The 26,292-nt window shown below is 42.3% G+C and overlaps 1 protein-coding gene across 1 annotated transcript in view; it reads right to left on the bottom strand.

Annotated features, from left to right (window-relative positions):
• Positions 1-5,904: 5,904 nt before the first annotated feature.
• The window catches only part of LOC136517197 (midasin-like), a 45,421-nt gene continuing 25,033 nt past the window's right edge, over positions 5,905-26,292 (bottom strand). Inside the window, 33 exon segments of the mRNA XM_066510725.1 lie at positions 5,905-6,188; positions 6,290-6,517; positions 6,597-6,776; positions 6,875-7,156; positions 7,248-7,547; positions 7,549-8,448; positions 8,450-8,644; positions 8,646-8,690; positions 8,692-8,902; positions 9,058-9,269; positions 9,372-9,506; positions 9,588-9,860; positions 14,949-15,287; positions 15,544-15,699; positions 15,824-15,891; positions 15,966-16,092; positions 16,173-16,412; positions 16,588-16,811; positions 16,920-17,017; positions 17,102-17,229; positions 17,824-17,983; positions 18,065-18,133; positions 18,267-18,380; positions 18,455-18,531; positions 18,613-18,725; positions 18,984-19,059; positions 19,152-19,316; positions 19,392-19,522; positions 19,593-19,674; positions 25,154-25,276; positions 25,353-25,577; positions 25,661-25,762; positions 25,876-26,076. Coding sequence (XP_066366822.1) covers positions 6,156-6,188; positions 6,290-6,517; positions 6,597-6,776; positions 6,875-7,156; positions 7,248-7,547; positions 7,549-8,448; positions 8,450-8,644; positions 8,646-8,690; positions 8,692-8,902; positions 9,058-9,269; positions 9,372-9,506; positions 9,588-9,860; positions 14,949-15,287; positions 15,544-15,699; positions 15,824-15,891; positions 15,966-16,092; positions 16,173-16,412; positions 16,588-16,811; positions 16,920-17,017; positions 17,102-17,229; positions 17,824-17,983; positions 18,065-18,133; positions 18,267-18,380; positions 18,455-18,531; positions 18,613-18,725; positions 18,984-19,059; positions 19,152-19,316; positions 19,392-19,522; positions 19,593-19,674; positions 25,154-25,276; positions 25,353-25,577; positions 25,661-25,762; positions 25,876-26,076 — 6,012 coding nt within the window. The 3' untranslated portion in view covers positions 5,905-6,155.

Genomic DNA, 26,292 nt, shown 5'->3' with positions numbered 1-26,292 from the left:
CTGGGCCGTGCCTCATAGGGCCACGGGTCTGGCCTTTGGTCCAGGCATGGCCCTATGGGCTGATTTTCGTGCCGGGCCGGCCCACGAAGCACGACCAGAATCACGGGCCGTGCCAGCCCATGGCCTGTTACCCTTTACATTTACAATTTCACAAACAGATAACAGTTCACAGTTCACAGTTTCATAATTCATACATTCATAGTTCACATCATCACAATTTCTTACATTCATAAAATCAAAGTCCAAAACTTGTCCGACACAGTCACATTTTCATACATTCACAGAATCGAAGTCAAAATGTTCGATACATTCACAGATCACAGTTTTATACATTCATAGAATCAAAGTCCAAAGCCAACAGACAACAGAATTAACCAAAATAAGTTGTTTAGTGCAATGCTGCCTCATTAAAAACTTTTCTAGGTAAAACTCACCCTTATGAGAAACCCTAGAAAGAAAAAAAGAGTGCAGCCAGCTCTTAATTAACCATTATTCAAATGATAGACAAGTCTTTCACAGTCATAGATCACACACACACACACACTCAAAAGTCAAGTCTCAACCTTAGTACCTCACTAAGTACAGGAGCACCACCAGCAGGTCCATCTTCATCAAGGTACAAGTTATGGAATGAGTCTTCAAGCTCTTGGTTGTCAACAGCATGCTGTTCCCTTTTTTCTCCTAACTCCCAGTCCTTTAAGCAGGTCAGCATCTCCACAGTCTCTGGTCTACCGTTCCTCAATTATCCTACCTGTCAAACTGAAACAAGACTCCGAAGAAATCTAAAATACAGGAACTGATATGATATGTCTAGCCATTATAGACATGATTCGAAAGGTTAGCTTGTGGTCACGCCACCACAGAAGTAGGTCAAAATCATCCTCATAAGAAGTGACATTGTCACTGTCTAAGTAAGCTGATAGCTCAGAAACAACAGAAGTAGATGAAGATGAAGTGGCAGGGAGAGGGGAAGGACCAACAACACCTAATCCACGACCAAAGATTCTTCCCCATGCCTGCTTTTTCTTACCTGTATGATGTGATGGTTGTGCAACCCTTTGAGACCTAGCTGCACCAAACTTGCTCTCATATTTGTTAAACAGTTTATACAATTCAGTTTTGACATCAGCATAGTATGAACTGTACTCAGAACTAGTATATTCACCAAGTAATTATAGCACATTAAAGAAACCTCTCATCTTAGCTCTAGGATCAAGAATGAATGCATATGAATATAACAGAGGTATATCCTGCCAATATTTAAGGAATTTAAGCTTCATAGGATATACAATAGCTCTCAGATTATGATCTTTTTCACATGCATGCAAATGAGAAGCAATCTCTAGGATATGGTGCAGAACAAGTGGACTTGTAGGATAATAAACACCAGACAGTATAACAGTGGAGTCATAGAAGAGTTCTAGAAACTCCAATAACTTCTCAGCAAAATACCAATGATTTGTAGTCAACAATTGTGAACCATAATAGGAATTAATAAACACAGAAAAGACATTCTTGTATGGAACCAAGTGTTTAAGCATCAGGTAAGTAGAATTCCATCTAACATCCATATCCAAGCCAAACTTTCTAGGTCTAACACCCTTAGCATTACAGTATTCCTTGAACAATGCAATTCTTTGATTAGAGGAATTTAAGAAGTTAATTGCAATTCTAAAATCTTCTGTGTAAGGTTTCAACCTCTTTAATCCAAATTTTGCAATGAGATTAATGATATGATAAGCATAACGTTGATGTATAAGACTGTACTTATGGTTACTAGGATCCAAAGGATCAGGTGAAGGATCAGGACCCAAGTAACAAGCAAATAGAGGTGTCAAAGTGTTCATAGCCCTAGCATTAGAAGAAGCATTGTCTAGAGTGATAGAGAAAATCTTGTCAATCAGACAATACTCTTCAACCACAACAGCAATTCTTTCAGCAATGTTTTCACCAGAATGTTTAACCTCAATCAGCCTAAGACCAATAACCCTTTTCTGTAACTCCCAATCAACATTCACATATTGAGCAACAACACTAATATAGTCCTCAGCATTACCAGACCAAATGTCTGAAGTCAAAGCAATAGAAGAAGCAGCAGGCAACACAAAATTCTTAAGCTTATCACGACATTCAGTAAACAGCTTACCAAGATCTCTAGTGGTGGTTTGTCTAGAAACCTTGGCAAACCTAGGGTTATGAGCAAGAACAATGTAATCCTCCCATGCCTGAGACTCACCTATACCTAATAGAAGGTCAAGCCTAGCAATCAACCTACATAACTCAGAGCGAGCAACAGCAGGATTGTAGTCCCAGTTATGCACAGATCCATCAGGATTGTAAGAAAGCCTAGACTGAACCCTAGCAGCATGATCAACCTTTTTCCTACAAGATTTTTGATGCCTAATCAAAAGGCCAGTGCTAGCAGAAGATCTAGCAGGCAATCTACTCTTACATATTTTACAGATAGCAGCAGTTCGAACCTTTTGACTATTCACAGTCTCATAGATCTCATCAAAATCAACCTAGACACCAGATTTACGCTTACCAAGGCATGAGGTACCATCTGTGCTGTTGGAGCCGACCATTGTCCCTGTCGCCATCGCCGACGGCGCCGGCTCCGCCCCTCCACCACCATCACCACCGTCCAGATCGATCAGAGCAGAGCCGCTACCGACATCGATACCCAACAATGCAGCAGCGTCATCACAGATGTCGTCGTCGTCCTCTAGGAGCAGTCCTACCGCGATCAAGTCATCGTTGCCGGTGAGTGGATAGACGACATCGTCGTCATCCGCCATGGTGACCTTGACCGCGGACGGCTTATCTCCAACACCGTTCTTCAACGGTGCACGCGGCCACTGTGCCCGGTCTATGCCACAGGAAGAGGACGATGAGGCATCAACAACCGACCTGCATGGAGGAGAAAAACAGAGTCAGAGAGATAGAGGTACAGATCCAAAGTCAGTGGAAGAGACACAAGAAGTGGAGAAGATAGATCTAGGGTTAGGGTTAGTGGAGTACCTGCGCAACCGGAGCCCGGTGCCCGAGATGACGAGGGCCACCCAGAGGAGAGAGACCGATTAGAAACGACAGCGAACGGCAGAGGAGGGACAGACAGGAACACGGTCACGAACTCACATAGTTCACCGAGAGCGAGAGAGGAGAGAGGGAGAAGGGGGGAGAGGCGAATCGAGGTCACCGGAGTCGGGGACGACGGACGAGATCAGTAGATCATGAGAGAGAGCTCAGATTCGCCAGATCATGGATGCGACCGAGAGAGAGAGAGAGAGAGAGAGAGAGAGAGAGAGAGAGAGAGAGAGAGAGAGAGAGAGAGAGAGAGAGAGCAGAGATTGCGCTGTAGTGAGCCGGCGAACGAGTGGGGATTAGGGTTAGGGTTAGGAGCGGACTGCAGAGCCGGCCGCCGGCGAGGCGACTGGGCGAGCAGGGCTCGGCTACGCCGTAGCGAGCGAGTGGGGAATTGGGGAATGGGGATTAGGGTTAGGGTTGGGAGGGAGAGCGGAGCGGATGAGGAGGCGAGGCGACTGGAGACTGAGTGCGACTACAGACTGTGGAGTGGGCAAGGAGAGTGGAGAGGTGAGGAGGCGAGGCGACTGGGTGAGTCGCTTTTATGCGAGGGCGGGGCGCAGCGCAGGGGGGCGTCGGGAGGTGGCACTGGCAGGCTGGGCCGCTAGCGGGCCGACTGCTCTGTAGCAGGCCGTGCCGTGCCGGCCCACGTGCCTGGGGTAAGGCCCAGGCACGACCTGCTACTCCAGGCCGGGCCAGCCTGGGCCCGCTAGCCTCCGTGCCAGGCCGTGCTTGGTCCGGGCCAAAAAAACGAGCCTTGGGCCGGGCCGACGGGCTCGGGCTGCATGGCCAACTATGGGAGCAGTCGGATTGACCTCATACAAGGAGTCTCCAAAGACCAGCTAAGGCGGTGCATTTTGAATTGGCTGAGGAGGAAGAACCCAGAACCCTGTCCCCGTTCATCGCCATCGAGTTTAATAGTTTATGGTTAGGGGGCTACGACAAAAATATTGACCACCCTGCATCGACGACCTACAAAGGTTGGTTACAAGGTTAGCAACGATTGAACACGTGTCATACTTATACTTTCTCTATCTTAAATTATAAGTCATTCCAACTCTATTGAAAAGTCAAAACATCTCAAGATTGATCTGATTTATATAATAAAATAATAACATTAGATACCAAATAAGTATAATTAGATTTTTCATTAATTATATTTTCAATGTATACCTATTTGATATTATAAATATTTGTAATTTCTCTATAAGTTTGGTCAAACTTAAGATCTTTGACTCTCAAAAAATGTTGGGATAACTTATAATTTGAAACGTAGGGAGTACATCTATTGTGATAATTGCATTTGGGCGAGGGAGTTCATTGTAGAATAGCGGTTGTTTAAATTTAAAAGGTAAATTAATAATATTTTTAAAATCTAATGATAACTCCATCCCAGGCCCAGGGACCTGTTAATCGCATTGCATCCCTATTGTTTGCTGATGTATATAGACTACGTGGCAGAATAGAATGAACAGATGGCTTTCCAGAGTCAATTACAAGTTGCAGCCGATTTGTTCGATTACCACGCTGGAGCTATATCCAATGCTAGCAAACCTGACTGTGCCTACGGACGATAATGTACTGCCCTGCTTGGTATAGTGTTTGCACGGGTCCTGTAGCGTACCCTGGTGTAGAAAACAAGTGTAGTGAGTGCAATTCATGTAACCCCTGCTTTCTAATCTAAAATACTACGGACTCATATGCCCTGCGTGATGGATGTACGAATGTTCTACCATGTTCGGCTTACCCTATATTCGGCTTGTTCGGCTTCTTTTTTCAGCCGGAACAGCGTTTTTCTCTCACAATAATTCAGCCGGAACATTGTTTTTCAGCCAGTTTCAGCCAAGTTTCAGACCAGCGAACGGGGCAGGGAGACCAGCTTTGCTTCTTTGAGAAAATAATTCTTGCACTCCTGAATACCAACTTGATTATTATTGAAAATAAGCTCATTCCTGGCCCTGCAGATTGTCCAACTCATAAGGATGACAGCTACCATGAAGAATTGACTTTGCATTTCATCTTTGATTGCCATTACATTTTCAAAGATTCCTTCTGTTTGAATTATATTCAGATTTAATAAACCCCAGCACAGCTGTGCAAATGGACAGTGCCAGAACAAGTGATCCACAGTTTCTTCTACCAGCATAGAACAAATTTCACAGTTATATGTCTCTAGAGCCATACGTTTTCTTCTTAGAATGTTCCTTGTGCTTAACCCTCACGTTCTAAGTTGACCACCTATGTATTGTCTAATATTTACTGCCTACTCTTGGGTTAGCAACCTTTCAATGCTGTTAGGTTTCTATGAACTTACGATCATACATGTCGTGCAATTACTTAATGTGAGGCTTACTTCACAAATTATCAGTCCAGTTAGATATCTGGACGCATACATATGTATGTTTAGCGACTAAGCAAACCTAATCAGACCATGCTACATCTTCACATCTCCAGCAGCCCGTCGAGCCTGAACAATCTTTAATGTCACAACGAGTAGACAGTTAGCATCATTCAGAGAACAACTCATTCACAGAACAAGCTGAATACAGGCTCATTCAGATAACACAGCTTGTTGAAGAGAACCTCTTTTTGTAGATTTCTAGATCCGCCCCTAGCATCAGTGTCACATAGAGAAGTGTTCGGGTTGGCAGCGACAGTCGTGTACATCGTCAACGCGTAGCACATACAGTGGAAGAAACATGTACATCAACAAAGCCAAACATGACAGACCTCACAAGACGAAGAGCTGGGCAAGAGTGAAGGATCAATCGCACTCAAGGTTGCAAACAGTTCTAAATGAAAAACAGACTATACCGCGTGAGCAAGGAAACTATATTCACATTTCCCAGAAGCAATTTGAACTGTGATGGTATTTTTACACTATCACGCCTGCGATCGCAGATCATATTTCCCAAAAGCGATTTGAACTGTGACGGTATTTGTACACAATCAAGCCCGCGATCACAGAGTTATCCAGGCCCAAGCAAAAAATGAAAGCTAGAATGTAGTTTGCTGTACAGCTAAATGCGTGGCACTACTCGGTAAAATTTGGTTGGCTAACGTCCCAAGGATCACTCGTTAGCGCTCTGCATGAGCTCAAACCACTGCATAGTAGAAAAGAGGTCATTAGTAGGGCAACCATTTGTTAATTCAAAAGAGATCATTAGTATGTCAAAAGAGCTAAATTGATAGGAGTAATTCACACCTGTCTAATCAGGTCGGCCAATGTGCGAGGAAGAGCTTCAATGTTCTGTAGCATAACATAATACGGGAACGGAAAGGAATCCATGTACTTTTTCAGCTCTACCTTCTCCCCTACTTTAAAGCATGCTTCCTTCAGATTAATAATAGAATCCTCGGGGCTATCCAGGAGCACATACGCAACCATTCTCTTTCGATTTAGAACATCTCTAACATGCCGCCTCAAGTTTTCCTAATAGAGAGCCAACTTCAGAACCCAAGAGGAAAGGGGGTATACGAGCTGCAGCCAAAACTGAGGACAGAATAGTTACCTTTTCATGGAACTTTCCATCAGATATTATCAGTATCAGTTGCTGGAGAGGATTTTTCCCTGAGGGGGTGCGTGCCCGTGCAACAGCAGTATCAAGCATAGCATTCAGATACGTCAAGAGATCAGACACCGGTTGATCCTCAATTTTGTTATCTTGCTCAAAGGACAAGCTAGAGATCATCTGAAACGAGAGCATGAAAGATACATAGCAATAGTTAGACAAGCTTACAAAGAGTACAATGGAGATAAAGAATCATACTGTAAATTTCATCAACTTACATTCACTCCAGCTTCACCATTGAAGATCTGATCAAAATCATGTAGCACTCTAACATTCCCCTTCTTTCCAAAACTTGCAACTGCAAATTGTCCAACCTCAAGCTGTGACATAGCACGGCACACAGTAACTAATGCCTCGATAGCAAATTTTCCACATTTGCCCTCAGACATACTTCTTGAGTCATCAACAGCAATAACCACTTGGTAATTCCGTTTATTAGGCTTAGTTCGGCGCAACCATATCTTGTCCCTGCGGAAATGACTCGCAATATACGGAATGACCTGAAGGAACAAGAGTTGTGGTGCATCATATACATCCCTATGGAGGGGAAAGGAAAACATATAATGATAAGTTCATTGGAAATAAAAGTACCTTCTTCATGTTTATTCTCTTTCCAGTTCTATAATCCCCTTGAAGCTTACTAGCAAGAGTTGGTTCCATGACCAGGCGCAATTGCTCTGCCAGTTCTTGGGACAATTTCATGGTTGCCAGCTCAAGATTTTTCCAGTCCACAATAGACCTTTTTGTCTCTGCATCAGTGATGTCCAGATCCATCTGAGAAGGAAATTCCCTGTCAGTAGTTAGGTCAATAAGAGCTATTTTGTCATCTGCCGGGGGTCGTTTGAAGGAAACAAGATCTTGGAAAGTGTGATGATCTATTCTGCTTTCAACTCAAATTTTGAACGGATGTATCAGTTTGAATCTCTCTGCCATCAAATTCATTGGCATTTTCAGACTTGCTGGGAAGTGCTTGTGAAGTTTGAAGGTAAGGCACCTCAGGGTTATCAGGTGTTCTCTCATCACTTTGTTCCAATTTCCTGACACGGCTTTCATCTTCCAAGAAAGATTGATTAATTTGATTGTCATCATTGATCTGGTCAGCTGTTGCAGCACCCAATGCCTGAGAGGTGCTCTGCTCACCCTCAGGCACATAACGAAATTCAGCAGTGTTCTCATTACTATCATTTCCAGTTTCTGGTTGATGATCCTGAGTATCAGCTGAGACTTTGGCCCGTTCTTTCCAGTCCTCCAATGCATCTCCAATACTCCTGAAAGGATTTGTCTGCTTGATGTGCTGCTGAGCATCATTTTGCATATCTGGCTTGGAGTTGGATAATAGTCTTGAATCATCACCAGCATTGGGCATAGATATTTCCATATTGGGCACTTCATTTCCTGAAAAATTTACTGAAGGAGCAACAGCGCCGTGCATATCACTGCTGTTGGCCAAGTTGGCTTCAGATTCTCTGTTAGAATCTACTTGCATATTGTCAGGCTGTAGGCCTTGTGATGGAGGCATAAGTGAATCGGTCTTGTCCAATTGGTGTGTATCCATCTCACCTGCTTCTGTGTTTGCATCTTCAACATGCTCCCCTTCATTATCTACCAGACCATCGCTATGCTGTGCCATATCTCCTTCCTCCATATCATCTGAAGCATCTAACCTCTCATCTGCTTGCTCCGCTTCTTCAGTACCTATATCTTCATTGTCAGCATCTCTATCGTCAGTTTGTTCTTGTTCCTCCATGTCAACATCAACGGAATCATTCTCTGGTTCAGGGATTTCAGGTCCCAGTCCGGTCATCATATGCATCAGCTTTGTCCATGACTTCATCAGTATTCAGATGGCTTTCATCACAGGTAGGATCATGTTCCAAATTATTATTCTTGCCTTCCTCAGGATCCATTTCCATAGGATCTTCCTCCTCAATAGAACCATCGTCCTTAGCTCTCAGTTCCCTATCATCCTGTTCTGTCCCTTTGGCTGACTGAGCCTGACTCATATTTCTCAATAGATGTCTTAGGATCATCATCCTTCATCCTTATCCCATGATTTCTTGCCAACCACTTCACTTGCATCACCAGTATCACCCATCTGATTATCCAAGTTATCCTCATCTTCGCCACCCGAGTCTTCGCCTTCAAGATCCTCAGAAACATCAGATAATTGTGCATTAAAATCGTCTTGCATTTCGACAGCTTTATCATCATTCTTAGGAGCTGGATCTGCCTTACATGTCAATGTCCTGCAACACGAAAGAAGGTCAGCTTCCATGAAGCATACACTACAGAAACTGCTACAGGTTAAAAGTATATATCACTCGTATACATCTCCAATTTGTAGTGTCTGGGGTATTTGTTTCATCCCATTGTCAAAAGAAGTTAGAAGGATGTACTGAGCACACTAACCTTACTATCACCAAGTTGTGATTCATCATCTATATCAGAGCTTACACTCTTTTGACCATCCCCGTCACCCATGCCAGTTCCACTTCCAACAGCATCTTGCTGTAGTTCATCATCTGCATCTTCCGCTGTATCTTCAGTGGAACCAAACCCCTCCGTAAATAGATGAATAAAAAGGTCCCCAAGTGCAAGAGTCATTTCAGAAGTCTGAAACCAAGAGAAAGAGGCCTTAGAAAAACGAAATTAAACATTATTTTACCAAAATATAAGAGGACAAGTCTAAAGTTCCTCCAAACATGAAATACTTACTGTTCTGTGTGCTTCTAAAAGTTCAGAAAGTATCCCTTCTGCTGATGACAGGATCACACCCAGCCAAGCATGAAGATGCATTAGGTGCACCTCTATACTAGTACGTATCTCAGGTTTATAGTCAACCAGCAACCTCTGTTGCAAACAATAACAAATGAGATGGTATAACAAAAAATTATACAGATAAGAAAACAGTGTAAAGGTGATGGCACAAACCACTAGAATACAAATCTTTTCACCAGCAGCACAAATATCATCCAATTTAAGATTCATAATGCATGTCTGCAAAGTATCTTTCCATGATGCAACATTACCAACTGGTGAATTATCAGTTCCATTACTGCATACTTCATGATCAGTGAGCTTTCCGAGAACACCAACAAATAGCATGAAAGTTTCCTTCAAAATTTCTATATACGAAGCTTCAAGCTTCAAGCATAGCTTATGATTTTCTTCAACTTGTCTTGGGTTCTTCATTGCCATCTTGCCCTACATCAGTCATGAATATTTAAGCATAAAAGATTCACATAGAATATAAAGGAAAATGCCTATTAAATCAACATGTAACATGCTACAAAGGAAAATGCCTAGTTAAATCAACATGTAACATGCACTATTTGGACAGAAGTAAATTCTGGTTGAAACAAAGGAAAAAAGAAATGAACTGGAGATGTGCCGCTCCAATCAAAGTGAGACATAGGATTGATTTTCCATTCCCCCATGTTTCTCAAAAAAAAAAAAAAATGCCCAACTGCCTACCCCTCTCTTCTTCCTCAGGCCTCACCTTGTCACCTCTCCCTATCCCTTGTTCTCTTTCATCTCTCCTCTCCTCTCCCTATCCCGAGAGAGGAACAGAAGTCATCTCCTGGGGGCAGTGTGGCAGATGCTGTGGATGTGACTGCTCAGGCATGGTGCCATCTTTATACAATGTGAGAACATGAATATACTGCGAGTCAGTGGGTGATCATTTGAGCCCAGGCCTGTCGTTGGATAACCTAATCCAATCCCAGATCCACACCCATGCGATTTGGGTCGGGTATGGGTAAGCAGCTCGCTACACGTTGGAAGAGGGGTAGGGTACGGGTATATCCGTCTGTACCCTTCGTCCCATTTCCTTCAGTGGACTAGCCTTGTGCCCCTTTGCCCCCTTCCTCCATAGCTCGATTCCCCAGTGTCATCCAAGGAAGCCCAAGCCCCACAATGACTGGATCCTTTCTGCTTTTTCGTTGGTCCAGCAGGGAGCGGAAGCCCCAATCCCTCTACAACTATGCCGACCTCATCGACAGATGAAGGTCTCTTCCTGGCGATCTCGTGGGCAGGGACGCTTGAGTCTACAAGATTGGTGGAAGGGGAAGAACAATCAGCGAGGAGCATGTGTTATAGAACCGGTGACACGCTCACATGAGGTACTCTCTAGACATATCCCCAAATCCCTTTGGTGAGCTTTGATCTGCTCTTCTTTTCCCCTTTTCAGAAGGCAATTTGGATCTTTTCTTTAATATATTTACATTTCACCTTTTAATTTGTGAGGGGCATTCAAATAATAATTTTTGTTTCATCCCCAGATTTGTTCCTGAACTGTACTTTTTCCTTGTAGATGCCATGCACTTCCCATTTTGCAATCTCGTGAACAGAAGTTCAAGCTCTTGTCCATGGTCATCAACTATAATAACAAATTACCCAATGAGTATGGATAATTGGGGAGGGTGCAGAATGGATATTTCAGGATTGGATTTGGTGTGGACGAGCCCAGGTGTGCCCATACCCTCCCCAACAGCAGGTCTAACTAAACCTCATGGGCTGTTTACACATTATGTGGTGCGGTGGTCGCTTGGAACTCAACCAATAGGGATGAAAACTAATCCTAACCTACCATAACAAACTCTATGCTTCTCTCCTTGCCATATTATATTATACTATTATAACAAAAATAAGTTTAAGCATATATACAGAACTACTTTATTTTTTTGAGCGAAAATACAGCAGGGGAGGCCCCCACTGTGAGATTTTATTAAAAAGCAAAAGCCAGAAACTGTACAGAGGAGAAAGAACAACAAAAACAAAAACCACCCAAGAGGCTGAGGGAGCCACTGGTCAGCTAAGAACTAAGAAAAGGAGTCTATACGAAGGAGGAAAACAAAGCGCTTGTCTTCAGACATTCTAAGAGCTTGAAATCTAGCCTCATCCAAAAAGGAGCATTTCCAGGAGGAGAAAGAGGGTCGTCCTCTGTCAAATATATAGATATTTCGCTGCTTCCATATGTGCCAGGCAGCAATGATGAAGATCTCCATAAAGAAGGGATTTTGATATTGCTGTTCCTGCATCATCATTTTGAAGAAATCACTTTGAAAGTTCCAGTGCATGTTCAAGTGTTGCCAGCAGGCCTGACTGAATGGACAGCTGAAGAAGAGGTGGAAAGCAGTTTCCTCAACATTCTGATTGCAGAGAATGCAGTTATAGTTATTGCCCTCCAACTTGTGCTTTTTCCTTTTAAGAAGGTTCCTTGTGTTTAGCCTATCCATAATCAAGAGCCAGGAGAAGACTTTAAGCTTGTTACTGCATTTTGAGTCCCAGATCCACAGAAAAGGAGGACGGGGCTGAACATTTCTGTAGGGGAAATTGTAGAATTTAGGAGATGTATAGCTGCTGCTTCCCCAAATATAGTGCCAAGAGTCTTTTGTATCTTGTTGAACCTGTATAGATTGAATGTAGTCTTGCATTCTTTGATATTCTTGATAAGCATGTTCGGACAGAGGAAGGTGGAATTGTGACTAGAGGTTGTTGTTTGAAAGGAACTGCAACACATAAATCTTCTTGTTTTTGGCAAAAGAGAAAAGTCTTGGAAACTTGCTCTGCATGACATTGTCATTCCAAAGGTCTGACCAGAAAAGAACAGTAGATCCATCCCCGAGTTTGCAATTAGTGATTCCTCTAAAGAGATCACAAAGTTTCAGGATATCCTTCCACCAAAAAGACCCTTTATCCATAGTTGCATGTGGGATGTCACCATTGGAGTAGTGAGCATGCCAAACAAGCTTGACCCAAGGAATCTCTTTCCTGTTGTAGAATTTGTCTAGGTGTTTAAGGAGTAGAGCAGAGTTTTGGCTTCTAAGATTGATGATACCGAGCCCTCCCTTTCTTTTTGGCTTGCTGCATTTTTTTCCAGGCCACCAGAGGTTTCATTTTGGCATTGCTGTCAGAGGCCTCTCCAAAGACAGTGTCTTCTTGCTCTGTCAATGTACTCTATAACTGAAATAGGCAGCTCAAGAGTGCACATGGCATCGGTAGGAAGAGAGGACAGGACTGAGTTCACTAGCTCTAGTCTTCCAGCATGGGAGAGAAAATTTGAAGTGGCTGTAAGTCTTCTTTCAACTTTGTTCATGATGAATCCAAAGTACTCCACTCTCGGCTTGGTGGTGCCCATTGGCAATCCAAGGTATGTGAAGGAGAGGGATTCCAGTTTGCATCCAAAAACCCCAGCCAGCTGATGAGCTTTCTCAGTAGAGAGATTTAGAGGCACCAAACAAGACTTTTTATAGTTAACCCGAAGTCCAGTTGACTGTGAGAAAGATTCCAGCAATCCTTTGAGAGTGAAAAGTTCCATTTGGGAAGCTTTCATGATGAGAATGGTGTCGTCCGCATACTGGATAATAGGATACTGAACTGTTTCATAGGAGGGGATAGGGAGATCAAATAGTCCTTCACTGTGACCTCTGTTAATAATGCACTGAAGGAGATCAGCAGCCAAAACAAAGAGAAGGGGAGAAAGAGGATCTCCCTGTCTCACTCCACGTCTGCATTGGAAGTGTTTTCCAGGCACTCCATTAAGAAGGATGGAAGAGGTTCCTGAATCAAGAATTCGTTGGATCCAGTCACACCAAGTATCATCAAAGCCTAGCTGTTTCATCATTTGAATGATCACATTATGTTCAATAGTATCAAAAGCTTTTGTGAAATCAAGCTTGAGAATAATGATTTCTTTCTTGGATTGTTGGCACTGATGAATATACTCATAGGTCCATGCCAAGCAGTCCTGGATTGTCCTGGATTTGATGAAGCCATACTGGTTGTATGAATGAGTGATGTGATCTTGCCTTGGAGCCTGTTGGCTAGGAGCTTTGTGATAATTTGAGGACACAGTTTAGAAGTGAGATGGGCCTGAAATCATTTACTGAGACAGGGTTGTTTGTCTTGGGAATCAGAGTGATGAAGGAATTGTTTATAGATTGCAAATCCAGGGTTCCATTGAAGAAGTCAAAGCAGAGGCTGTAGAAATCTCCTTTAATTGTTTCCCAGCAACTTTTGATGAAGTATCCATTAAAACCATCTGGGCCTGGTGCTTTATCAGCAGGCATTTGTTTGACTATATTATTAATCTCCTCAATTGTGAAGGGTCTGGATAGCTGCCTTAGGCTGCTATTGGACTGGACCAGTTGACTTAAGTTGTATAGCATGTCAGGGATAGTAGTGCACCCCATTCTTTGTTTGTATTCCTCAAGAAGCAGAGCAGCTTTTTCACTGTGATCACACACAGATCTTCCATCTTCAGTTTCAAGGGAAGTGATGGTATTTATCCTGTATCTTTCGGTTGCAGCAGCATGAAAGAATTTTGTACTTTCATCTCCAAATTTAGTCCATCTAATAGTGTATCTTTTCTTCCAATAATCTTTTTGGTGCTTAAGGAGCTTGAGGATGTGTTTCTTCAAAATCTTCCTAAAATTGAATTCTTGAGTGTGGAATTGCAGTTTTTTATCTAGGATCTCCAGTGTAGAATTGCAGTTTTTTATCAGGCAACTGAGGTTAGAAAGACCTTTGCTCCACTTTTTCAGGGCAGCCCTTAAAAGTTTGAATTTGGCAGTGACTCTAGTAGCACTATTAGTTGCTGAGACATTGGAATTCCAGAACGAATTTACCAGATCAGAGAAGCCAGGATGCTCTACCCAGATCTCTTACCCAGAGAGAAATCCCAGTTCCTGACCAAGGCGGCCAGGGCAGGATCTTGCTCGAGCTCGATGAGAGCACCCGGAGAGGAAGTAGGGCGGACCATGACTAGGGCGCAGAAACTCCAGAACCACCACAGGTGGCTAGCGACGACGACGCGCGTTCACTGCCTCCGCTGGCGCCGGCCCACGCGTACAGCCCAGGACGTGCCGGCCCACAAGCAGCTGGGCGCTCCGTTGCTCGCGCCAGTCCGCGCGCAGCTCACCGCGCCACGCCTCGCTCACGCTGGCCCGCGTGCAGCCCTCCGTGCCGTCCGGCCTGAGCGTGCGCCTCGCACTCCCGCTCGCACTCGCGCCTCGCGCCCGCACGCGCACGGGGCCGCTCGAGCGCCCACCTGCGCGCCGCGCACGCGCCGCCTGCTCCCGCGCGCCGCCACCGCCGCCACCGGTGCGGAACCTAGCTCTCATCGCTCTTTATCCTCTATGTATGTCATTTCAATATGTTAACACAGCATGAATGTTTACTATTTTTATTGACTCAAGCTATGTTTATTTCATGAAACTCATAAGGCTATACAGAACTACTCAAAATAGGATGGGTAACTAAACAGACATTCAAATACATAGCAGCACAAACCTTCTCCAGCAATTCTTCCAAACGCGAGATAAGAACTTTCTTAACGGATCCCACTGAAAGATCCTGGTGGCATTGAACCTGCATGTCTTCTCTCAATGAATCTATAAGCTGGCAATTATCAGCAAAAAGTTGCTCCATCTCTGTTGTAGCAAGAGGCATACTCTTATATGCATCTGCAAATATATTATTGGATCCAAGCAAGTATTCATCCAACAATGAATCTATATGCTGGCAATTATCAGCAAAAAGTTGGTCCATCTCTGTTGCAGCATGAGGCATACTCTTATATGCACCAGCAAATATATTATTGCATCCAAGCAAGCATTTATCTAACAACTCCTGCAAAAAAAAAAAGAAGATAGAAAGAGTCACAAGGCACATATCATTATATCACTGAGTGCACTACTTCTCATGTCCCTTAAGCTCAGAACCCCAAAGGAACCTCACACTGGCTTCAACTTATTTTGAGCTTATCTTGGGGGTAAGATTTATTGAATGAAACCAAAAATCTAAGACCCCCGTTTGATCTTGGTTCACTACAATCCATAAGCTAAAGAGGCCACCCCTGTAAGGCAACAGAAACGATTAAGTTTACCTTAGATTCAGAAAATTTCAAGATGAACTTTCCAAGAAGAGACGAGATCTCTGCAACTTCTATGAAGTTGTTACAAGAGTTATAATGGCAATCCTTGAAGCTTCTGAGCAATAAGTTGGAGTCTGTTGTCATAGTGAGTACAGTATCAAACAATTTCTACATTTAAAAAATAGCAAAATGATGTGTTAGCCACCGTGCTGTAAAAAAATGTGCATAAACACAGAAGACACATCAAAATTGTAAAATCCATAAGATTAAAAAACTTAAGCAGAAACTCTACCTTTTGCTGCCACATGGAACTCAGCAGCATATTTTGGCTTGATGATAGAGATTTACTCTCTCCTATTCCTATAAAGGATAACAAGTGAGTTTGCAAATTGATTTTCAAGCCCTAAAAAGAAAAGGCATAAGTCGAGAAGTACCTCCAGAACCTAATAAGAAAATAGCATGCCGGAATTGGTTCAGCTGATCAAATAGATTATAAGCAAGATGCCGTTGTTCAGACAACACAGTCAACAGATGACTCATAAAGGACGTGGCCTTGTTAACCTGTAGGTTGCTCAAAGCATAAATACAAAACTGATATATGCTGATCTAGCACCAGATACTAAAAATAACTAGGAACTGACCTCTTCTAAACCTAGATCTTTGTTAAATTTCAAAGAAACCTGTCGAAGTTGTTGCATCATTGCCAAACATTTGAAGTATTGCTGATTTGCATGCTTCCAGTTATCTGTGTTCAATAGTGTGGAATGATTGATGCTAACACCTTCCAGCATTTTCTGCGAGTTCACTTGCTGTAGTAAATGTACAGAATCATATGACTGCTCCAAGAACAATGGACTTGGTGCAGCCAGCTCATCTCCCCACTGGAAGTAAGAGAGAAAAAAATTGTATAAAAAGCTCTTTTCTTTTGGGCAATGGAGTAAAGGAACGTCAAGGGTTTCAGTCACAGTATATTTTGTTTGGTTTCACATTACAGAATTATTATTATACAGCTATAAAAACAGGGAAAGAGGTTATCTTGTTTTAGCATTAAAGTACCTCATGACCCATTGGCCTGTGCTTTGATAGTCCACATTCCTCAAGAGTTTTGAACAGATTGGATAGAGCTGTTTTCTTCTGATTCTTTTTCCCATGCTTCACTGTACTAGCAAAATTAGCTGCTCCACAGATTCTCTCAAGTGAGACCCAAAATAACTGCAATCTGTCATTGAGCTCAATTTCATTCTGCCGGTGCTTCACATTGTGTACAATATCTGCATATTCTGCCCAAAAAAAATTCTAAGTTAGTAACAAACACACTAGAGGGAAAAGAAAGATGGAATCGGTTTTTCTTTTATTTTTTTGTGTGTTGGGGGTGGGAAGATAGAGACCTTTGGCACTAGGAACTCCAACGATACTACCGTTTGATTGCTGCAATGTTTGTAATGATAAAGAAGTCTCACTTGCCCACTTGTGGTACCACAAAAACCTGCAAGAAAGAACAAAATAAACATAAATTAGTGTGATAATTAAGGAATTAATAGTACAAATATGATCAGCTTTACAGGGCCACCTTTTGTTAAATTTTTCAGTGTCAACAGGAAGCTGTGATTCAGGCCTCTGAGGATCAAGCCAGCACGGAACCTTCCTTACTGTGGCTTCTTCATTCAGTAGCATGATGACAGGACTTTTCAAAATATCCTGTCCAAAATGCAAATAGCATGTCAACTGTGTTACCAAAAGAGCTAATGACTTGGACACCAACAAGGCAACTGACTCTCTCCAGTCACATATTAGTGGCCATTTTAGGTTGTGTGCAGTCAACCATACCAAAGTTTGGTTACAAACTAAATTTTATGTATTGTATTTGGATATTTTTTTAAAATGATTCCACCAGATTTTCATAGAAGTAATCATTTTTCATAGAAGTAATACTTTACTCATAAATATACTAAAACAGAAAGTACTAGTCAAAGTTGTTTTTGAGGCCGCGGCTGATGTCCAAAACTTCACCAATATTATTTGTGACAGGAGGGAGTAGATCAATAACAATGATGTTATTACAACAAATAATACAGAACCGTGAAGTTGCTCAGTTGGTACAGCCATATTCTAAAGACAAAACCAGTAGGGTATCTTCTTCCCATAGTCAAGTTTATGTTTACAGCAAAAATAATAGCTTTGGAGCCAAAGCATTGCTAATAATAACAATAATAATAAATACATTGAACTATTGCAGAAACTTAAAAAACACTTTCATAATAAACTTAAACACAGCAAGTAATCAGTACATACATTGAACCGTTGCAGAAGCTTAAAAATCTTTTGCCTAGTCCTTTTAAAATTTTCAATAGAAGCACTACTATATGGCGCTTGCTCCCAGCTGTAAAGCTTGACGTGATCTTTCAACTCCTTCTCAATGGTTTTTTTACCATCTTCAATTTTCCCATGAACACTTGAGGTTGGAAATTTTGTCAGAACCAACCGTGGACAAAAGAAACAGAAATACTTTCACATAGATTGAAGAGTGACTTACAGTGACAAAAACTGCATGTAGTAGCCAAACACATTGTACAGAATATTCTGGATTTTCTTCACCGCAGTACTGTCGAGTGGACAAATGAAAAAAAAATCAGTATAAGGAAAATTAATTATAGTGGGAACAGCAAAATAATTTCAACAGCTATACTGAACTAACTTAAACAAAGCAAACAGTACTGATCAAGTTTTGATCTCACCTTGAATAACTACCCATGCTAGCACCAGTTGAAATCTCACCATGGAAGGCAAAGAGAATATGCAAGCGTCTCTTGTATTCTCCAAGACTCGATGTTTGAACAAATTCCTCAACACTGAATTTGCAGACCATTTTTGCATTAGAAAAAATATATGTTTCTAGGAAGGGAGAGAAATAAATATGCATTACCTTCTGATAATAGACGAATCCTCGTCCATTAGAATACCAGAAGTCTGAGTAAGTAACGCTCGCAATGGAAACCACAGCTGCACAAGTACAACAATATTCTGTTAAACCAAAAATCAAGCAATAAAAATTAAATAAGCTTGACAGTAATATAAACACACCTTTACAGCATTCATCTCATACTTTGCCTGGACCTCCTCCAGCAGTATAGGCCAACAATCTAACTCGAGCCTTTGCCATGAATACACAAGCAAGAATATTGATGCAAGATGATCTGCAGGGAAAAGGAGATTAAAACAATACAATGCTATGATTTGCCAGAAACATTTTTTCAGATGTTGGGCATACGACACAATGTGCTGGTAAAATTGAAAAAACAATTATGGTAATTTAACCGATTGTAGATGAGAAATTAAAAAAGTTTTGAAAATACAGTACATAATCCATTTTTGAAGAAAACTAGAGTATGAACTGAAATATAGGAATTGGCATCAGAAAATGTGCACAAAGGTTTGTCAGGGTTTAGCTTTACCTTTCAGAAAGAACTTGGAGTCATTTTCCTGCAATGTTTGAGCTTTCCCAGCCAGCAGTTGCAATCCAAGTAAGACCTTAAGAACAAGAAAAATAACAAGAAAAAGAAAGAACAAATCAGTACTTAAAAGCAAGTTAATACTACACAAACAACCATTGAATAACAGACCTTCGAAATTGGCGTGCTCAGGGGCATCGCTAAAAGGGAAGTAATTAGATCCAATATTTTCAAGAGACCAGGGTGATCAGGCCATTCATCCAAATAGTTATTAACTCTCTCCTGAAGTGTAGTTAGTGACTCCACCATCTTGAACAATACAGGAGGATTTGGATCCTGCAATAAGCAAAGTTACTAAATACATGAAAAGAAACCAATGGACATCAAGGTACAATCTGAAAGATGTCATACCTTGTAAGCATTATAACCATTGCAATCTTGAGATGTTTTTGCACAAGATCGTTGGTATTCCAGACAAACACGAAATAGGTGCTCAAGCATGAGCTTTTCATCAAACATAGAACATGTTAATTCCGGGAGATCTGAAAAATAATAACACAGAGCCAATGTTATACATACAGCACTGTTTGAAATGGAAGCAATAAAATTTACCTTTAAGTATTCTTGTTCCCAGCTCATATGATTCTATGAAGGACTGGATTTTCTGTGCATCACTAACTTGGCATTTGCAGGGCTGAGAAATTCAACAGGAAATTATCAATTAGCTATGAAATTGTACACAATGACATAGATAATATGGTATTTACAACTGAGTAAAACACATGGCAGTCCCTAAACTTGTCTCGGGGTGTCAGCTAGGTCCCTGAACTCTTAAAATGCATTTTTTGGCGGACATAGTCTGATTACAACAACAACAACAACAACAACAACAACAACAAAGCCTTTAAGTCCCAAACAAGTTGGGGTAGGCTAGAGTTGAAACCCAACAGAAGCAATCAAGGTTCAGGCACGTGAATAGCTGTCTTCCAAGCACTCCTATCTAAGGCTAAGTCTTTGGGTATACTCCATCCTTTCAAGTCTCCTTTTATTGCCTCTACCCAAGTCAACTTCGGTCTTCCTCTGCCTCTCTTCACGTTACTATCCTGACTTAGGATTCCACTACGCACCGGTGCATCTGGAGGTCTTCGTTGCACATGTCCAAACCATCTCAACCGGTGTTGGACAAGCTTTTCTTCAATTGGCGCTACCCCTAATCTCTCACGTATATCATCGTTCCGAACTCGATCCCTTCTTGTATGACCGCAAATCCAACGCAACATACGCATTTCCGCGACACTTAGCTGTTGAATATGTCGTCTTTTCGTAGGCCAACATTCTGCACCATACAACATAGCAGGTCTAATCGCCGTCCTATAAAACTTGCCTTTTAGCTTCTGTGGTACCCTTTTGTCACATAGGACACCAGACGATTGCCGCCACTTCATCCACCCTGCTTTGATTCTATGGCTAACATCTTCATCAATATCCCCGTCTCTCTGTAGCATTGATCCTAAATATCGAAAGGTATCCTTCCTAGGCACTACTTGACCTTCCAAACTAACATCTTCCTCCTCCCGAGTAGTAGTGCCGAAGTCACATCTCATATACTCAGTTTTAGTTCTACTAAGTCTAAAACCTTTGGACTCCAAAGTCTCCCGCCATAACTCCAGTTTCTGATTCACTCCTGTCCGGCTTTCATCAACTAGCACTACATCGTCCGCGAAAAGCATACACCAAGGGATGTCCCCTTGTATGTCCCTTGTGACCTCATCCATCACTAAAGCAAATAAATAAGGGCTCAAAGCTGACCCTTGATGTAGTCCTATCCTAATCGGGAAGTCATCCGTGTCTCCATCACTTGTTCGAACTCTAGTCACAACATTGTTGTACATGTCCTTAATGAGCCCGACGTACTTCGTTGGGACTTTATGTTTGTCCAACGCCCACCACATAACATTCCTTGGTATTTTATCATAAGCCTTCTCCAAGTCAATAAAAACCATGTGTAGGTCCTTCTTCTCCCTATACCGCTCCATAACTTGTCTTATTAAGAAAATGGCTTCCATGGTTGACCTTCCGGGCATGAAACCAAATTGGTTCATAGAGACCCGCGTTATTGCTCTCAAGCGATGCTCGATAACTCTCTCCCATAGCTTCATAGTATGGCTCATCAACTTAATTCCTCGGTAATTTGTACAACTTTGAATATCCCCTTTATTCTTGTAGATCGGTACCAATATACTTCTCCTCCACTCATCAGGCATCTTGTTCGATCGAAAAATATGGTTGAACAGCTTGGTTAACCATACTACAGCTATGTCCCCGAGGCATCTCCACACCTCGATTGGGATACCATCCGGTCCCATCGTCTTACCTCCTTTCATCCTTTTCAACGCCTCTCTGACATCAGATTCTTGGATTCTCCGCACAAAGCGCCTATTGGTGTCATCAAAAGAGTCATCCAACTGAAAGGTTGTGTCCATATTCTCACCATTGAACAATTTGTCAAAATACTCTTGCCATCGATGTCGGATCTCATCATCCTTTACCAAGAGATGCTCCCTTTCATCCTTAATGCACTTAACTTGGTTGAAGTCCCGTGTCTTTCTCTCACGAACCCTAGCCATCCTATAAATGTCCTTCTCTCCTTCCTTCGTACTCAAATGTTGGTAAAGATCCTCGTACGCTCTACCCTTTGCCACACTTACAGCTCGCTTTGCAGTCTTCTTTGCCACCTTATACTTCTCTATGTTGTCCACACTCCTGTCATGGTACAAGCGTCTATAGCATTCTTTCTTCTCCTTAATAGCCCTTTGGACTTCCTCGTTCCACCACCAAGTATCTTTAGCCTCACGTCCCCTTCCTTTGGTTACTCCACACACCTCTGAAGCTACCTTCCGAATGTTGGTTGCCATCTTGTCCCACATATTGTTTATGTCGTCTTCTTCCTTCCAAGAGCCTCCTTTGATAACCCTTTCCCTAAATACCTCTGACGTCTCCCCTTTCAGTTTCCACCACTTTGTTCTTTCAATCTTAGCTTGTTTATCCCTACGGGCACGCATCTGAAAACGAAAATCTGCCACCAAAAGCTTATGTTGAGAAACAACACACTCCCCTGGTATCACCTTGCAATCCAAGCATGCTTGTTTGTCCTTTCTTCTTGCGAGGACAAAGTCAATCTGACTACAGTGTTGTCCGCTACTGAAGGTCACTAGATGAGATTCTCTCTTTCTAAAGAAAGTGTTGGCTATCATCAGGTCAAAAGCTACCGCGAAGTCTAGAGCTTCCTCCCCCTCCTGATTCCTACTACCATACCCAAAACCTCCATGAACTGCCTCGAAACCTGCGCTTGTAGTACCTACATGCCCATTAAGATCTCCTCCTATAAAAAGCTTCTCACTACTAGGTATAGCTCTAACCAGGCCATCTAAGTCTTCCCAGAACTGTCTCTTAGCACTCTCGTCGAGGCCTACTTGGGGGGCATACGCACTAATTACGTTCAAGACCATATCACCAACGACAAGCTTGACTAAGATAATCCTATCTCCTTGCCTTCTCACTCCCACCACACCATTCTTGAGGCTCTTATCAATCAAAACTCCTACTCCATTTCTATTCGCGACTGTCCCTGTATACCAAAGCTTGAAACCTGTATTGTCCACCTCCTTCGCCTTCTGACCCTTCCATTTAGTCTCTTGAACGCATAATATATTTACACGCCTCCTAGTCGCGGTATCAACTAATTCTCTTAACTTACCTGTAAGTGACCCTACATTCCAACTACCTAAACGGATCCTAGTTGGTTCGACTAGCTTCCTTACCCTTCGCACCCGTCGACTCTGATGCGAAGACCCTTGCTCATTTTTCACTACACCCGGGCGCCGATGTAGCGCGCCACTAAGGAAGCGACGACCCGATCCTTGGTTACTTGACACCATGCCCAGATCACGACACGGCGCGTCACGGGGGTGACGACCCGGCCCTTGCCCATTTAACACCATACCCGGGTTCCGATATGGCGCGTCGCTAAGAGGGTTACGCCCCAACGATTTTCTTTCGGGTTTCATCTCCATTTAAGTGGCTAAGTTTTTACATTGGCTCGCCACGCCTAACACAACCCTCCTCCTTTACCAGGGCTTGGGACCTGCTATGTTGGGACATAGTCTGATTGCGCGGTCCAAAGTCACTCGGCCTAAGGAGATTGGAGGACTGGGCTTTGGCTAAAATCACTTGGATGGGCTTTGAGAGTGAAATGGCTTTGGCTAGCTAAAACTCAGCCAGATAAACCTTGGGCGGAGCTCCATATCCAGGTTCATTCTTCTGTAAGAGGTCTCTTCTCTGTGGCGTTGATCACCAGTGTTGGAGATGCAAACTCCACTCTTTTCTAGACAGATAATTGGCTGCATGGAAAATCCATTGCTTTCCTTCCTCCTCAGCTCTTTTCCTTGGATTCTAAAAGGAGGGCTAAAAGACGTAGAGTATGTGAAGCCATGGTTGAATAGCTGGGTGCTAGATATTCAAGGGGCTTTATCAGTTACGGCTCTTGCTGAATATTTGGAGGTCTGGGAGTTAATAATGGAAGTCCAGCTTCGGCCTAATACATGTTGGCGTTTCTCATGTTCTTCGGGTCTCTATTCAACAAAGTCGGCCTACAAAACATTGTTTATCGGGTCAATTTCTTTTGAACCTTGTGAGTTGATTTGAAGGACCTGGGCGCCTAAAAAATGTCAATTCTTCCTTTGGCCTGCCGCACATAACAGGTGTTGAACAGCAGATTGGTTGGCTCCCAGAGGTTTGCCCCATCCAGACCGGTGTCCTTTATGTGACCAAGATGCTGAAAACATACACCATATATTATTCAATTGGGTTTTTTCTAGACAAGTGTGGTTGGCTGGTCGCTCCTCTTTCGTCATTTTGGATTGGTGGATCACTCCCCTTCCCCAGAGTCCCAGACGATAGAGCATTATATGATTGGTGGATGAGACTTAATAATTTGATCTCTGGTGAAATTAAGCACGGCCTCAACTCGTCGATAATCCTCACTGCATGGAAGTTGTGGAATCACCGTAATGATTGTGTTTTCAATGGGAACAGCCCTAGCATCCAGCTCATTGTTAGGTAAATCCTTGAAGAGGCACACCTATGGTACCTTGCAGGCACTAGAGGTCCTGCCCATCTAGAGGTCGCTAGTTAATAATCAGATGACGGTGATTGTTGGGTCGGGTCATGGTTTAATGTGAAAGGCGCATTTGTTTCTGGTACGAGTTCGTAAGAGTGTTTGTGTTTGTGTGAAAGTGGTGGGTGTGTTGTAATTTATTTGGTCCGTCCTCCTTGATGCATTGATACACAGCTCTCCTGCGTACTCTACAAAAAAAAGGTCCTCAAACTTCTCTTTCTGTGTCATCTAGGTCCCAAACTTTTAAAATGCTATTTTTAGGTCCCCGGACTTGTCTGAGTGTGCCATCCAGTCCCTGAATTGCCATAGTGTGTCATTTAGATACAAATAGACCCGATCTACTCCAAGTCACAATGCCACTTGCCACAGTGGTTGGATCCACAACTCATTATTGACCGGGGCAAGAACTTAATGGCAAAGCAATCGTTCGCTTACCTATTCCGCCTAAGGAGCACTAGCATTGACCTTGCTGCCACCACTACTGATGACATCATGGCCTCTGATATGGAGGATGATGAAGGCATAAGGGTAGGGATGGCGAGTTGGCGACAGTGATGTGACGCCACACTAGATTGGAACATGAAGAGAGGGGGAAAGCATGGAGATTGGAACTAGAAGAGAGAGGAAGGGCATGTAGATGGAGCGCTAGACACCGATATGTGGGCAAGGTTGGAGCTCATTTGGACCTAGATGACACATGCGACAAGTTCGAGAACCCAAAAATGAAATTTTGAGAGTTCTAGACCTGGATGACACCTGAAGACAAGTTCGGGTACCTGACTGAGTGATACTACGAGACAAGTTTAAGGACCACTCGTGCACTTTACTCTTTATTACTATTTATTCTCGCCCTATTTACTACATGCAAAAGAAAAGAAATGCAGGATGCATAAAATGCATCAGATGATTCTCAACATCTGAACATCCAGAAAAAAGAATGCACAACTAGTATATCAGATAAATTATTCGAGGTATTTCATTATAATTTTATTAATACCTTCTCAAAAAGATCTGGCGAACCAAACAATTGGTCATGTATGGTCACAATACATTTTAGAGCAGACTCTGGTATCAGATCCCAAGTATCTTCAACAATACCATTATCCTCATCAATTCTTTCCTGAAATAAATAAGATTGTTACATCAATATGCAACATGAAATATAGACATCCATAAAGAACTAGCATAGGCAATACCGTAATTTTAAAAAAATCATGCTCTAGTTTTTCTTCATTATCTACAACACTGCCTTCTGATTCCATATCTGAAAGTAACGGCACATCTTCTTTAAAGATGTCTTCTATACTGATCATTCGCGATTTGAACTTATAGTACTGAGAATCATCACTTTCTTTAGCCTTCAAATGATATTTCATGTTGATCCACATGCTTGTAAAATGATCAAAGGTATCCTTCAATGACTGCAAAGAGAAACTGGTAAGAGATCTCACTTGGTTTATCTTATGAGTATAAAGCAAAATGACATGGATATGAAAATGCATACCACATAAGATGACTTATCCATGACAAGGGAACGACTGACACAATCGGCTGTTCTTACTAAAGAAATATGATGTAATGAAACAAGCATCTCAGACTGGGACTTCTGCAATTAGCACAGAAAACATTGCTGAAAGCCAGCTCCAGAGAAATAAATTCATATATATAATTAAAGAAGCTAATGGCATTGAATAAGCAAGAAGAAATAGATGCACTAACCACTTTGTCAGCCACTTTACCAACATTCAACTGACTTGACACAGCAGCAAGCTTCTTCAACATGTCTAAATCTCCATAACCACTGTATAGGGTTCCTAGTTGGTTAGTAATTGTATAATTTGTAAGATCATCCGTCACGTCAGTTACAACCCTTTCGGTAAAAGATCCAGAGGGAAACTGCATAAAAGCATAAATTGCTCCCTACACAAAGGAAATGGCAACAAAAGAAATATTAGCATCATAAAGTCAATGAGAGCTTGTCACTAGCAATGGGCATTGTATTGCTTCCTTGCAACATCTACAAACAAAAGTAGTAAAACAGATAGCATCAAATTAATACATAACTATGACAATTTATCAAATTCAACCTACTAATACCTATACCTATACCAGAGTCCACAGTTAAATAAGCATACA

The sequence above is a fragment of the Miscanthus floridulus genome, chromosome 17 (assembly GCF_019320115.1).
Source record: "Miscanthus floridulus cultivar M001 chromosome 17, ASM1932011v1, whole genome shotgun sequence".
In the NCBI taxonomy this organism is placed as follows: Eukaryota; Viridiplantae; Streptophyta; class Magnoliopsida; order Poales; family Poaceae; genus Miscanthus; species Miscanthus floridulus.
Note: the sequence above shows the minus strand (reverse complement) of the source record. Positions and strands in the feature narration are given on the sequence as shown.